This window comes from Anomaloglossus baeobatrachus, chromosome 5, assembly GCF_048569485.1.
Source record: "Anomaloglossus baeobatrachus isolate aAnoBae1 chromosome 5, aAnoBae1.hap1, whole genome shotgun sequence".
In the NCBI taxonomy this organism is placed as follows: domain Eukaryota; kingdom Metazoa; phylum Chordata; class Amphibia; order Anura; family Aromobatidae; genus Anomaloglossus; species Anomaloglossus baeobatrachus.
Window position 1 is genome coordinate 552,616,083 of NC_134357.1, and position 15,945 is coordinate 552,632,027.

The 15,945-nt window shown below is 45.7% G+C and overlaps 1 protein-coding gene across 1 annotated transcript in view; it reads left to right on the forward strand.

Annotated features, from left to right (window-relative positions):
* Positions 1 to 15,635, forward strand: part of LOC142312973 (uncharacterized) — a 40,948-nt gene extending 25,313 nt beyond the window's left edge. Inside the window, exon 4 of the mRNA XM_075351962.1 lies at positions 13,880 to 15,635. Coding sequence (XP_075208077.1) covers positions 13,880 to 15,081 — 1,202 coding nt within the window. The 3' untranslated portion in view covers positions 15,082 to 15,635. The remainder of the gene's footprint in view (positions 1 to 13,879) is intronic.
* The last annotated feature ends 310 nt before the right edge of the window (positions 15,636 to 15,945 follow it).

Here is a 15,945-nt window from a genome sequence, read left to right on the forward strand (position 1 = left end):
AAGCTTTTAGGCCCCCTTCACACGTCCGTGAAAAACACGCACGTGTGTTACGGGCCGTTTTTCGGGTCCGTGTCCCGTTTTTGTGTCCGTTTTTATGGTCCGTGTGGCACCTGTGTGAATTGCGTATGCTAGCCGTGTTTGTGTGTAGAACGTCCGTGTGTGCGTGTGGAATTAACGTGTATGTGTACGTGGAATGTCCGTGTGTGTGATGCACAATGTCGTTTATAAATGTCGGCTGACAGCAGACAGAGTTGCGCGATGAGAATGAACTCGGGTGAACTTCACCCGACTTCATCCTCATACCGCGGCTCTGTCTGTGTCGAGTACTGATTAGCGGTCACCTGTGAAGGATTCACCGGTGACCGCTAATCCCCCGAGTGACTGAAGTTTCCCCCCCTCTCTCATACTCACCGTTCCTCGATCCCCGGCGCGGCCCTGCACGGCATTCACACTGCTGCGGCGACTTTTACTATTTTGAAAAAGCCGGCCGCTCATTAAACAATCTCCTATTCCCTGCTTTCCCCGCCCACCGGCGCCTATGATTGGTTGCAGTGAGACACGCCCCCATGCTGAGTGACAGGTGTCACACTGCACCCAATCACAGCAGCCGGTGGGCGTGTCTATACTGTGCAGTAAAATAAATAAATAAATAATTAAAAAAAAACGGCGTGCGGTCCCCCCCAATTTTAATGCCAGCCAGATAAAGCCATACGGCTGAAGGCTGGTATTCTCAGGATGGGGAGCTCCATGTTATGGGGAGCCCCCCACCCTAACAATACCAGTCAGCAGCCGCCCAGAATTGCCGCATACATTATATGCGACAGTTCTGGGGCTGTACCCGGCTCTTCCCGATTTGCCCTGGTGCTTTGGCAAATCGGGGTAATAAGGAGTTATTGGCAGCCCATAGCTGCCAATAAGTCCTAGATTAATCATGTCAGGCGTCTATGAGACACCCTCCATGATTAATCTGTAAATTACAGTAAATAAACACACACACCCCAGAAAAAATCCTTTATTAGAAATAAAAAACACACACATATACCCTGGTTCACCACTTTAATCAGCCCCAAAAAGCCCTCCATGTCCGGCGTACTCCAGGATGGTCCAGCGTCGCATCCAGCGCTGCTGCATGGAGGTGACAGGAGCTGCAGAAGACACCGCCGCTCCGGTCACCTCCACGCAGCTAATGAAGACAGCGATGATGAATGAAGACTGGATCCAGTGACAGCGGGTAACCTCAGTGACAGCTCAGCTGATCGCACGGCTGTCTTCATTAGCTGCGTGGAGGTGACCGGAGCGGCGGTGTCTTCTGCAGCTCCTGTCACCTCCATGCAGCAGCGCTGGATGCGACGCTGGACCATCCTGGAGTACGCCGGACATGGAGGGCTTTTTGGGGCTGATTAAAGTGGTGAACCAGGGTATATGTGTGTGTTTTTTATTTCTAATAAAGGATTTTTCGGGTGTGTGTGTTTATTTACTGTCACTTACAGATTAATCATGGAGGGTGTCTCATAGACGCCTGACATGATTAATCTAGGACTTATTGGCAGCTATGGGCTGCCAATAACTCCTTATTACCCCGATTTGCCAAAGCACCAGGGCAAATCGGGAAGAGCCGGGTACAGCCCCAGAACTGTAGCATATAATGTATGCGGCAATTCTGGGCGGCTGCTGACTGGTATTGTTAGGGTGGGGGGCTCCCCATAACGTGGAGCTCCCCATCCTGAGAATACCAGCCTTCAGCCGTATGGCTTTATCTGGCTGGCATTAAAATTGGGGGGGACCGCACGCCGTTTTTTTTTTAATTATTTATTTATTTATTTTACTGCACAGTATAGACACGCCCACCGGCTGCTGTGATTGGGTGCAGTCTGACACCTGTCACTCAGTGTGGGGGCGTGTCTCACTGCAACCAATCATAGGCGCCGGTGGGCGGGGAAAGCAGGGAATAGGAGATTGTTTAATGAGCGGCCGGCTTTTTCAAAATAGTAAAAGCCGCCGCAGCAGTGTGAATGCCGTGCAGCGCTGCGCCGGAGATCGGGGAACGGTAAGTATGAGAGAGGGGGGGGAAACTGACCGACAGACTGTGAGAGAGGGACAGACAGACAGAGAGACCGACAGAGAGACAGAGAGACCGACCGACGGACTCAGGGAGATTGACCGACATACACAGAAATAGAAAGAATAGCCGACATCACTAGAAATAAAAACACCAAACGGACACGGACTATAGGTAGATGCATACGTGTTTACTAACGTGTGTGCACATACCCATAGACTTTCATTGTGTCCACGTGTGCGTGCTCCGTGCAGATAACGGACATGCATCCGTGCAAAACGCAAACACATACGGATCACGGACACGCACACACGGACATAATGAAATAACGGACGTGTGACCACAATCATAGATTAACATTGGTGCACGTTTGGCCGTGTCTCCGGTATATACGGAAACGGACCAAACACGCACGTGTATCACGGACGTGTGAAGGGGGCCTTAGGCTGTGGGCACTTCCGGAACCATCGCAGCTGTGATAATTATTCTCATGTTTGTGATTGGCCAGTGCATCCCGTGAAGGCCGGATCACGGGCTGCGCAGATATTTTGCCTTCACTAGAATAGGGATAGGTTGCTGTAAGAGTGAGGGACAGTGATTGGTGCATATAATTCAAAATCAGATACAGCGCTGCATCCCGCAGTTTGGCGTAGCACTCTAGAACAGCAGCATACAGGCTATGTTATAATAATTTTCTGTATACAGGCCGTGTAATAATTTTAAATTGTTCTTCTCATTATTTGGCGCACAAACATTTAATAGTGGACATGGCTGTGGTGGTGCTGCTGGTGTTGTAGCTGCTTCAGGGCAAGTATGTAGTAGATGTGTGCCTGCTACTCTCCAAACTGAAACCACTTCCTCTGATGCACACAGGCCACAGGCTGATCTTCATAATTTTTTAGGCCCAAGTAACGCTACACAAATGGTGAGGCCACAGCATGTTGAGGCAGTTTTAGATTATATGGCTATCAATGCCTCTAGTTCCTTTGCATTGTCTTCCACCCGTTCCATACCTGAAAGCTCAGAGTCGTCTCCTAGTTCCATGGTCATCTACCTTCTCCCTCAACCTATTCATAATCAGCCAAGCAGTGTGAGCCACAATTCATGCAACAGTCACTTGTGCTTTTTGATGACTCTGCTGGCTGGGGTCCTGTTGCCTGCCCCAGAGGTGGAAGAGACCGATTGCACTGACGCCCAACCACTTTTGTGGGAGGATGAGTCTGTGGGAAGGCTGGTGGACACGGTCTGCAGATCACCGCCCCACAGCTCAGAGGATGATGAAACACAGGTGCCAACTGCTGCGGCTTTCGTTTGTGTGCAGACTGAAAAGAAGGAGTAGGGCTGAGGATTGGGTGGAAAACAATATGAGGGAAGATGATGAGGTGCTTGACCCCACCTGGAGTAAAGGCTATGATAGTGACATGCGCAGTTCCGATGAAGAAGAGGTGTTCAGGCAGATGAAACAGCAGCACAGCAAAAGAGGGAGCAGGGGAAAAAGCCCTATAGACGGTCCAGAGCCAGTAAGTCTGCTGCTACCAAACATCGCGCCAGTGAAATCATCCCAGCAATGCCAGCTGAAAAGAGCTCCCTGGATTGGCATTTCTACTGGGAATGTGCTGATAACAAGAGGGTGGTGGTTTACAAGATGTGCCAAGAGAACCTGAAGCAAGGAAGAAAAATCTTCTCAACCTGAGCACTACCTGCATGAAGCGTCACCTGACTTCCAAGCACGAGATACACTGGAGTAGTTTCCTGAGAAATCAGGAAATAATTATAGCTCCTCCTGCTCCCTCTTCTGCTGTGGTGTTGGCCTTTTCAGCTGTGGTGTTGGCATCTTGCATCTGCTCACCATCACCAGGGCCACCTTCCTCCCTACAAGCCCATGATGTGGTAGCAACCGCACCAACACCACTACCAGCATCACCTACTATGTCCACATTGTCCTACATTGTCTGCAGCTATCCATCCCCAAATCCTCATTAGAAAGAGGAAATATCCCCCCAGCCCCCCACGAGCCATGGCCTTCAATGGCAGCATTTACAAAAGGCATGCCTTAGAAATGCTGTCGTTCAGGCTAGTGGAGACGGACAGTTTGAAATAAATGATGTCTGTGGCTGTACCGCAGTACGTTGTCCTCAGCCGCCAATATCCAGGTGGGCCATCCCTGCCCTGCACACACATGTGGCAGATCAAATCCCTTGTTCACTCCCCAACGCCAGTGGAAAGGTTCACATAACTACCGATACACTGTACCTGACCATGCTTACTGACTTGTACCAGTCGCTTAACTTCACACTGGGTAAACATAGTGGTGGCTGAGCATAAGGCGCTAGATGTTAATGCGCATGTCCTACCACCACCTCAGATCGCTGAATGTTTGTTGGTCAGTGTTGCTTGCTAATCCTACTCTGTTTCCTCCACCTCCTTCTCATCCGGGCAGAGCAAGTCCTGCACCATCAACTTCAGGTCAGCCAGGTGTAAGTGACAGCTTGCCATTCTTAAGCTCATCTGCCTGGGGGACAAACCTCACACTGCGCAGTACTGTGGATGGGTATAAAAGAACAAACAGATGAGTGGCTGGTGACTGTGGACTTACAGCCCGACCTGGTGTTGTGCGATATTTGCCGAAATTTTCTCACAGCTCTGGGCCTGGACGGCTTGACACACATCCCTTGCCGGACACATGTGCTCAGTTTGATGCTGCAGAGCTTCCTCATAAATTACCCACATATGTCAGAGCTTCTGCTGAAAGTGTGGGCAGTATGTTCGCACTTTTGGTGTTTTCACCCTGATGCTACTCACCTCTCTGCACTGCAGAGTCACTTCAGCCTTCCCACTCATATGCGACGTACCAACAAGGTGGAACTCCACCCTGCAGATGGTGGAGACACTGTGCGGGAAGCAGCAGCCAATAGTGGAGTTAGGGTGCGACCGCACTTTGCTTTTTACCTGCTTTTTCAACTGCAGCGTTTAATGCCAAAATGGATGTGTTCTGCTTTTCAAGCTTAGTCTATGGGAATTTGGGTTTCTAAACCCCACTATACAGTTCAAACTGCTGCCTTTTTGTGCAGAAATTTGGGCAAAAACTCAGCTTTGCAGTACAAAACCCAAATGGCAAAAACAATTGACATGTCAATTGTTTTTGCCATTTGGGTTTTGCACTGCAAAGCTGAGTTTTTGCCCAAATTTCTGCCACAAAAAAGCTGTAGTTTGAACTGCATAGTACGGTTTAGAAAACCAACTTCCCATAGACTATGCTTGAAAAGCAGAACACATCCATTTTGGCATTAAACGCTGCAGTTGAAAAAGCAGCAAAAAAGCAGGTAAAAAGCAAAGTGCGGTCGCACCCTTACAGTTGCAGCACGCACGGCAGAATCGCTTTGTGGACCAACACCACTACCTTACCAACGAGTGTGCCTACATGCAGGACCTGTTGTGCTGCTTTGAATACTTTGAATGCTTGGAAAAAAGAGCTGTCACTATTTCTCACAGGGTCTGTGGCCTTAGTTTTTAATAAAATTCTACTTGTCGCAATTGTGGAGCCGAGTCTATGGCTTCAGTATTAAAAAAGAAAAAAATATGAGTAGTTGCTGTGCACAAGGTATTGCGGCTTAATCTATCACAAACCTGTAACTGTGCTGCAGCAGGCACAATGTTGTGGAGCTCTGAAAACCATCTGTATTACAGCTCTGTGCAAGAGTGTGGGATCTCGGGCAGTTTTGGCTGTGAGGGTCAACCGGGCAAAGAGGCTGTTTAGGGGCTTTTTTAAAATCTGTTTTCTAGAAGAGGGAGAATCTGTAAATTTTAACCTGCAATACACCTCCAGCTGATGACGCTTGTTGTTGCTTCTACCCGCTACTATGTCAAGATGCCATGGTTACTGCTATTACTGAACCATGGCCTAGTCCCCCTTCATCACGGCCACAGTACCACCAAACCCAAAAACGGAAACAGACTCTTATTCCATTATTCAAAGCTGTCGTATTCAGACAGAGTTTTCCTCCTTGAGCAATAAGCTGTATATATAATTGCCTTATTCTGTCTCTGCCTTGCTCCAAAATGACGTCATTACAGTGAGAACCGTCGCCACACCGCGCATGCTAAAGAGCCTGCGACCAACGGCTCAACTAACTGAACAGGCCAAACTACGGGCCGACAGGACGACGCGCGACACTTTTCTCCGCACCCTCACGGACCCCCGACTTCCTGGTGAGTGCTGCACCCCCGGGAGCCCACACCGGGAACCCAGCCGACACATACCCACCGCTCGCCTCCGCCTCCGAACACATTACTGCACTCGGCTCCACCCCCTCCGCCCTACACACACATTACCGCACTCTGCTCCATACCCTCTGCCCTACACACACATTACCACACTCGGCTCTGCCTCCTCTGCCCTACACACACATTATCGCACTCGGCTCCACCCCCTCCGCCTGAATACACTGAAAACACAGACACACACACACCTGGATAGTAACCTGTCCCCAGCCATGCAGTCCTCAGCACCATGGTCATACTCGGCTCCATCCACCCCGCACTCCGCCCCCCCGCACACATTAGGCTGCTTTCACACTTGAGTTGTGAGGCATCCGTCACAGTGCGTTGTGTGACGCATGTGACGGATGTGTTGCAAATAGTGTGCTAATAAAGTAACGGATTCCTGTAAAAGAACGTTTTTTGCAATTTTTATTTATTTATTTTTTTTTTTTTAATGTTTCGCCGGGAAAAGGAGATTGGCGGTCGGGAGGAGAGAGAGCGAGAGAGAGAGAGAGGTGACTGCAGTGAGCTGCGCGATCAGCTGTGCCGTCACTCAGGTGACCCGCGCCCACAGCTGCAGTCCTCCGCTGGAGAGCTGTGTCCGCGGGTCACTTGAATGAGGGCACAGCTGATCATGCGGCTCATTTCAGTTGCTGCGTGGAGCTAATAGAGAGCGGTCGTGTTCTACTGCCGCTCCTGTCAGCTTCATGTAGCGCAGCTGAAAGCGTCGTGGGACCTCTGTGGATTACGTCGGACGTGGAGGGGTATTTGGGGGTTTAATAAAGTGGTAAATGGGGGGGGGGTTTGTCTTTTATTCCAAATAAAGGATTTTTTTGGGTGCATGTGTTTATTTTCTTTAACTTACAGGTTAATCATAGAAGGGATCTCGGCGAGATGCCTGCCTCATGGAATCTCATTAACCTAGGACTTAGTGGCAGCTATGGGCTGCTGCCATTAACTCCTTATTACCTCGATTGCCACAGCACCAGGGCAATTCGGGATGAGCCGGGTAGGGTCCCGGGACTGTCGCATCTAATGGATGCAGCAATTCCGGGCGGCTGCTGGCTGATATTGTTAGGCTGGGGGGCTCCCCATAACGTGGGGCTCCCCATCCTGAGAATACCAGCCTTCAGCCGTGTGGCTTTATCTTGGCTGCTATCAAAATTGGGGGGGGGGGGGGGGGGACCGCACGTCGTTTTTTTTTTTTTTAATTATTTATTTTACTGCACGATGTAGACCCACCCAAAGGCGGCTGTGATTGGTTGCAGTGAGACAGCTGTCACTCAGCGTGGGGGCGGGTCTGACTGTAACCAATCATAGGTGCCGGTGGGCGGGGGAAGCAGGGAATACGAGATTGAATAATGAGCGGCCGGCATTTTCAAAAGCGGAAAATCCGCTGAAGCTTTGTGACAGCTGTGCAGCGCCGCGCCCGTGATCGGTGAGTATGAGAGGGGGGTTCGAGACCCGGAGTGATTTTAGACGATTTAGATCATTCTGCTGGACATGCTGAGCATGCTCAGTAGAACGTGATGGAATTTGTCAGCGGATTCCGCCACTGAGCGCATAGCGGCGGAATCCGCCACCATAGACAATCATTAGACACCTTGGCGTATTCCAACGGAATCTGTCAAGGTGCGTTATTTTAACGACCCAAAAAACGCTACATGTAGAGTTCCCTCCGCCCGACACTGCGTCAAAGTAACGACTCAGCGTCGTCCATCAGATGCAACGCAGACACTTGCGTTACTGTGCGTTGTCAATACAAGTCTATGGAGAATAGCGCAGTGCGTTAACAGACTGCGCTATTCTCCATAGCGGCGGAATGCACTGAACGCAAGTGTGAAAGCGCCGTTACCCCGCAGGATGGGGGCACATGTCAGGATGGTGGCTGCACCACGATGGGGGCACATACCAGCATTGGGCCACATCACAGCATCAGCATATTTTTACTTAACTTTACACTGTTCATGGCCTTCTTTCATTACAAGCATGGACATCATTAAACATTAGACTCATCTATTAAAACTTTTCCTTCTGTTTGTCATTTTAAAACCAATAAACAATTATAAGAATACTAAATTAAACCTAACCCATCCAGTCCATTCATTACCTTATTATTCAATTTGCTAACCTACATACACATTCTAGACTACCCGATACATTAAAATCGGGCCACCTTCTAGTTTTTTCAAATAAATGCTTTCCATTCCCAGGATAGACACTGATCAGCATGGGTGAGCCGCTTCAAGTCTAACTGGCTGGGATTGGCAGTAGCACGTCTAGCTGGTGTTCCTCCAGCTTGATTCCAAATTCAACTATGAGCTTTTTAAATGCAGCAACTAAACTGTCCACCACTGAGCAGAAAATTGGCTCCTGTGTGGGAACTGTTAAAACAGGCAGTCTAAGAATTAGTGCCTTGCTGAACGCACAGAGATGGTACTTGAGCATGGGTATCTTTTGTCAACATCAACCTCTTGAAAATGAACAAAGCAGAGGGAACCTCAACAAGTCAGGCACCTGTCTCTTATGGTTTTGAGCACTCTGTTGGATGGGGTTCCGTGTCCCATCTCTGTTATGATTGCTGTGTGGTGTATGTTGGGCAATCTTGGCTGTGAGAGTTAACCTGGTAAAGAGGTTATTTAGGGTCTTTATTTTTACAATTCGGTGGTCTTTTGTGGAACTGTGTCAATCTTGGCTCTGTGGGGAGCTGGGAATGCAGGCCACATAGGGCAAATTTGTTTAAACTTCTTGCTCTGTGAGGGAAGTCTGGAAATCTTGGCTCTGTGGGGCAACTGTTTATAGGGGCTCAGTTGAGGCCTAGATTTGAAATTTACACTCTGATTAAACAGGCAATCTTGACTGTGTAGGTGAACTGGGAATGCGGGCTCTGTATGGTAAACTGGGAATGCGGGCTCTGTGAGGTAAACTGGGAATGCGGGCTCTGTGAGGTAAACTGGGAATGCAGGCTCTGTGAGGTAAACTGGGAATGCGGGCTCTGTGAGGTAAACTGGGAATGCAGGCTCTGTGAGGTAAACTGGGAATGTGGGCTCTGTGAGGTAAACTGGGAATGCAGGCTCTGTGAGGTAAACTGGGAATGCGGGCTCTGTGAGGTAAACTGGGAATGTGGGCTCTGTGAGGTAAACTGGGAATGCGGGCTCTGTGAGGTAAACTGGGAATGCAGGCTCTGTGAGGTAAACTGGGAATGTGGGCTCTGTGAGGTAAACTGGGAATGCAGGCTCTGTGAGGTAAACTGGGAATGCAGGCTCTGTGAGGTAAACTGGGAATGTGGGCTCTGTGAGGTAAACTGGGAATGCGGGCTCTGTGAGGTAAACTGGGAATGCAGGCTCTGTGAGGTAAACTGGGAATGTGGGCTCTGTGAGGTAAACTGGGAATGCGGGCTCTGTGAGGTAAACTGGGAATGCAGGCTCTGTGAGGTAAACTGGGAATGCAGGCTCTGTGAGGTAAACTGGGAATGTGGGCTCTGTGAGGTAAACTGGGAATACTGGCTCTCTAAGGGCTTTTTTAAAAATTGTTGGTCTGTGGAGAATCTCTGAAATCCATCTCTGTGGGGTCGCTGTTAAAATTTTTAGTTTCTGCATTTACTTGCTATGTAACCATAATTACTGTGGTGACAGAAGCCCTTTAAGTAATTTACCGAACTACATTACTTTGCAGGGCAATTGTCCTGCTCTTACCTCCATTTATGTTGCTTTTGCAGCCCCCGAGCCCTCACTACAAGAAAGTTAACAGCCCAGAACTTCGGCTCTCAATTGACTTGTATGGGGTTGATTGTTTGGGGTCATGTCGACAGCCAAATACCTAATTTTTTTATATATATATATTTTTTTTTTTTTTTTTGGTCCGTGCTGGTTCGGTGAACCCGAATACCTACAGGTTCACTCATCACTAATCATAACTACAAGAATCTTATTGTTTCTCCCACTGAGAGCAATGACTCCATCTTCCTAGAATCTCGGCATCTTATTGATGGATCTTCCTTCTCTCCCTTCTGCTGAATGTGCTGATAGGGGCGTTTTTATCCAAAGTTCGGCACAGGGTAACATATGAGGGAGGTTAGAATTATCCCACAGTGGGTACATGGAGGCCGGGCAGCCCACCCACATGATTTCCACAATGTAATTAGAAAAAAAGGAAAGTAATTAACACATAAAGTTATGATATTTTTACCTTCAAGAGCCTGAAAGATATTTTCTCAGTTTAGAATTGTACAAATGTCCATTATATAAGAACTTGTACTGGAGCCGTCCATTGTTGAGTCCGAGAGGCAGAAAGTAAATGTCTAATACTTCTTCAAGAAATTCATCTGATAGAAAATATTGGCCCCTACAATAGTTTGGATTGTCAAGAGCCCCCGAGCCACATACTGTAATTACTCCAGATGTGTCACCTCTAGTTACTAAATCACTGATGGTGGAGGGCAATCATTTTAGTAGATGTGTTATTGTCTATATTCACAGTTTTTCTCTATAGTAGTTCGTACCAAAGCCGCTCTTATTTCATTGCTTTCCACTGCAGCCAGTTTTCTGCTTTTATCCAGGCGCCATTTTTCAAATGTGATATGTCACTTTACATGATAACAACTTTGTAATGCTTAAAGGGAATCTGTCACGAGACTGTAAGCTGTGGCCACTACCAGTAAGCTTTTATATACAGCATTCTAGAATACTGTATATAAGAGCCCAGTTCTCTCTATATAACGTAAAAAACCACTTTCAGTATACTTACCTAGTGTGCGGTCCGGTTCGATGGGTGATGCTACTTTCCTGTCCGGCGCCTCCTCTCTGCTGCGATGAGCGTCCTACTTTGTCCACACAGGCCGGCATTGAGGGCAGATGAAAGTATTATAGTGTGCATGCAGTCTTTAACCTTTCCTCGCGCCTGCGCATTACCTTACTTTGATCTGCCTCAGCAGGGAAGATCAAAGTGGGCCTGCGCAGGACCGCAATGCCGGCCTGTGTGGGTGACGTAGGTCTAAACAACGCTGGGCAAAAGTCGGATGGCCATCGCAGCAGGGAAGAGGCCTCGGACCAGAGGGGCTAAATCTGGTGACAGGTTCCCTTTAACCCTTTCACGACCGGCCGATTTTTCGCTTTCCTTTTTTTTTTTTTCGCCATTCTTTTTCTGAGAGACGTAACTTTTTTATTTTTCAGTCAATATGGTCATGTGAGGGCTCATTTTTTGCGGAACGAGCTGTACTTTTAAATGAAACCATCAGTTTTACCATATTGTGTACTAGAAAATGGCAAAAAAATTCCAAATGCTGAAAAATTGCAAAAAAAGTGCGATAGCACTATGGTTTTTGAGATATTTTATTCACTGTGTTCACTATATGGTAAAACTGATGTGTGGGTGTGATGCCTCAGGTCAGTGCGAGTTCGTAGACACCAAACATGTATAGGTTTACTTTTATATAAGGGGTTAAAAAAAAATCGGAAGTTTGTCCGAAAAAAGTGGCGCACGTTTTACGCCATATTCCGTGACCCGTAGCGTTATCATTTTTCGGGATCTTAGGCTCAATGACGGCTTATTTTTTGCGTCTCGAGCTGACGTTTTTAACGGTACCATTTTTGCGCAGATGCTACGTTTTGATCGCCTCTTATTGCATTTTGCGCAAAAGTTGTGGCGACAAAAAAACGTCGTTTTGGCGTTTGGAATTTTTTTGCCGCTACGCCGTTTACTGATCAGATTAATTGATTTTATATTTTGATCGGGCGTTTCTGAACGCGGCGATACCAAATGTGTGTATATTTTTTATTTTTTTAACCCTTTAATTTTCAATGGGGCGAATGGGGGGTGATTTGAACTTTTAGGTTTTTTTGTTTTTTTTTAATTTTTTAAAACTTATTTTTTTACTTTTTTTTTTTTATTTTACTAGTCCCCCTAGGGGGCTATTGCGATCAGCATTCCGATCGCTCTGCAGTATCTGCTGATCACAGCTGGAAGGCTGTAAACAGCAGATACGCTGTCTTTCTCTTTTGCTGTGCCCCGGGCACAGCGAAAGTGAAACCAATTCATGTGTAGTACAGGAGTCATCACATGACCCTGTACTACCATGACAACTATCGGGAGTCACGTGATCGCGTCACGTGACTTCCGGTTTCGGCGGTAAGTAAAACTTTACCGCGATTGCGCTTATAATGGCGCTGTCATGTATTGACAGCGCCATATAAGGGGTTAATCGGCACGAGCAGATAACGATTCTGCTCGTGCCTAGCAGGCACACATCTCAGCTGTGAAAATCAGCTGAGATGTGTGCCGATCGCGGCATGCTGCCGCCGGAGGACCGCGGGCAGTAAGATTATGTCATTTAGGACGTAATTTTACGGCCCGCGGTCGTTAAGGGGTTAATCTGATCCTAGTGTTTTAGATTTTTTTTTTTCTCTGGCATATTCTACTTTATCTTAGCTGTAATGTTAGGTTGATTTGTTTTGCATTCATTAAAAAAAAAAAGAACCTTAAATTTGCCAAAAATGTAAAAGAATTAGAAGTGATCAAACATTGCATTTGGATGCTCTTAAAACAAATAGTGATACTATAACATACTGTCAGTAAATAGCATTTACCGTATTCTGCTTTAGTGTAATGTACTGTACTGTGTAGTGTACTATTTTGACTCTACAGAATATCTCTTTATAATCAAGTCTTTCAGCCACAACCATTGTGGAAACACTCCATTTTTCTACTGATGCATTAGCAGTTTGGTATAATACTATTTGATGGCTTATAAAATTATACAGGAGGCAAAATTAACAGAGGTTGAATATCATGGTCTACTGGTTCCTGCTCTGAGGTCTACTGTTAGATTGTAAATAGTTTTTGTTTTAGTAAATAATTACAATTTATATAACTTGCAATATCTTTAGCTATCTTATGCTCGCAGGTGCAAACGGGAGTCGATCCACTGGGCCGCAGCACTAGCTCAACCATGAGGAGTGTAACTAAGTGACTACCTTGTCCTCTGATGGGGATGATAGGCTTGTGCTTGAAGGTAGCTGGTTGGTGCTACTCCATAGAGGACCAATACTGCGATAGTTGGCCTCAGGGGTCGGGAATAGGATACTGACAGTCACAGCAGATTCTAGCATACAGATATGTATGCAGATTCTAGCATACAGATACGTGTTCGCACCCACAGGATTCGGAACCTGAACATAACATCTACCAACATGTCTCTAAGGATAGACCACATTGCCCAGGCACCTCCCATAGCAGGAGGATGCCTTAAATACTTAGTGCCTCTCAGCCATAGGTTGAGGGACACTTCTTGGCTTGGGCCTGCTAGCCTTTTAAGGATTGATGCCTGTGCCCTGAGCGCACTCGCAGGAGTTCTGTGTGGTGGGTGCAGACCCTGGGAGACGGCGGCAGGGACCAGGCTCACGGAAGCAAACATTAAGTGGCCAGAGGCTGAGTGTGCTGGATTCCCCACTGGGCAAAAGGTGCAGGACAGCGTGGGAACACCAGTAATGGCGTACAATTTATGTTAGAAATGATATCCCTAAATTTGAATATATTATTACAAATAATTTTTATTCTTGGCAGAAGACTGCACCAGGAGATCGGAGGTACAACTGATATCTTCAATTTTAAACTCAGATGACTTTGATATCATACAAGATGTAACTGACGTGAATGCCAGTATTCCAGCTATACAATCATCTCTTCACAGCAAAGATCTATCATCTGATTCTTTTAAACAAGTCCTACCTTTTGATTCATCACAGACTATTAAAATAAATAAATGTCACAAAAGAGGCATTAGAAATCAAAGTGTTTTTACAGGAAAGAAGCCATTTTCAACTTCAGAATATCGAAAAATCTATACAAAAATTCACACAGGGGAGAGAAGATTTCCTTCAGAGTCTGTTAGTTACAAAAGAACTCACAAAAGGGAGAAGCCATTTTCTTGTTCAGAATGTGGGAAATGTTTTAACCAAAAATCAGATCTTTATATACATCAGAGAACTCACACAGGGGAGAAACCTTTTTCATGTTCAGAATGTGGGAGATGTTTTGCAGATAAATCAAATTTTGTTAAACATCAGAGAACTCACACAGGGCAGAAGCCATATTTATGTTCAGAATGTGGGAAATGTTTTATAAACAAATCACATCTTGTTACACATCAGAGAACTCATACTGGGGAGAAGCCTTTTTCATGTTCAGAATGTGGGAGATGTTTTAACCAAACATCGCATCTTGTTACACATCAGAGAACTCACACAGGAGAAAAGCCTTTTTCATGTTCAGAATGTGGGAAATGTTTTGCAGATCAATCCCAATTTGTTACACATCAGAGAACTCACATAGGGGAGAAGCCTTTTTCATGTTCCGAATGTGGAAAATGTTTTAAACAAAATTCACATCTTGTTATACATCACAGAACTCACACAGGGGAGAAGCCATATTCATGTTCAGAATGTGTGAGATGTTTTGCAGATAAATCAAATTTTGTTATACATCAGAGAACTCACACAGGGCACAAGCCATATTCATGTTCAGATTGTGGGAAATGTTTTATAAACAAATCAAATCTTGTTACACATCAGACAACTCACACCGGGGAGAAGCCTTTTTCATGCTCAGAATGTGGGAAATGTTTTATGAACAAATCACATCTTGTTATACATCAGCGAACCCACACAGGGGAGAAGCCTTTTTCATGTTCAGAATGTGGGAAATGTTTTGTAAATCAATCATGTCTTGTTAGACATCAAAGAATTCACACAGGGGAGAAACTCTAGACTTGTTTAGAATGAGAGAAATATTTTACACACAAATGACATCTTTTTTTTAACATCACAAAACTCACAATTGTAGAAGACATTATCATACCTAGAAGGTGAGAAATGTTTTACTTGAATATTATAATTTGTTGACCACTATGAAAAATTCACATGGTGAGAAACCATATATTTGACAAACTGAACAAGAGAACACAAAAGAGACATCAAAGTAAAGGCAAGTAAGTAAACAAGAAAGGGAAAGCATGTTAGAAGTTACATTAGAATTATAATATATAAAGTTAGTAATAGACATCTGTTTTCTAAAAATCAAGTAAAAAGCAATATGCCATTTGTATTTATCATTTCACATTGTTATATATTCACTATAGGACAGGAGTATTGCAACCCTCCCCCCTAAAAATACCCAACATTCCTCCTCCCTCTTCTTCCTAACTCCCAATCTCAGCAATCTGCCATTCATTACAGTTACTTTCAGCGCATAATCTCCATGTCTGAACAATGTCTGTAACCTCTCTATACTACAATAATAAACATGTTTATATTACAAATTACTATTTCCATCTACGATCCATTCCTTTGTGGGAACATCTGGTGTGATCGAGTTTATAAAATCAGTTTCCATTAAGTTTTCAAAGAGATGTATAGAAGGGGTTAACGCCGCGCATCAGCCAATATGAAACTGTTTTTTGTTGATGTACTGGTCCTGAGGAAGAGGTTTTTAACCTCGAAACACGTAGACCGATGAAATAAAAAAAAAATTATCATTCATCAACTCCTCTACAGTTTCATATTGGCTGATGCGCGGCGTTAACCCCTTCTATACATCTCTTTGAACGCTAATCCACGTGGGGCTGCAGCAGA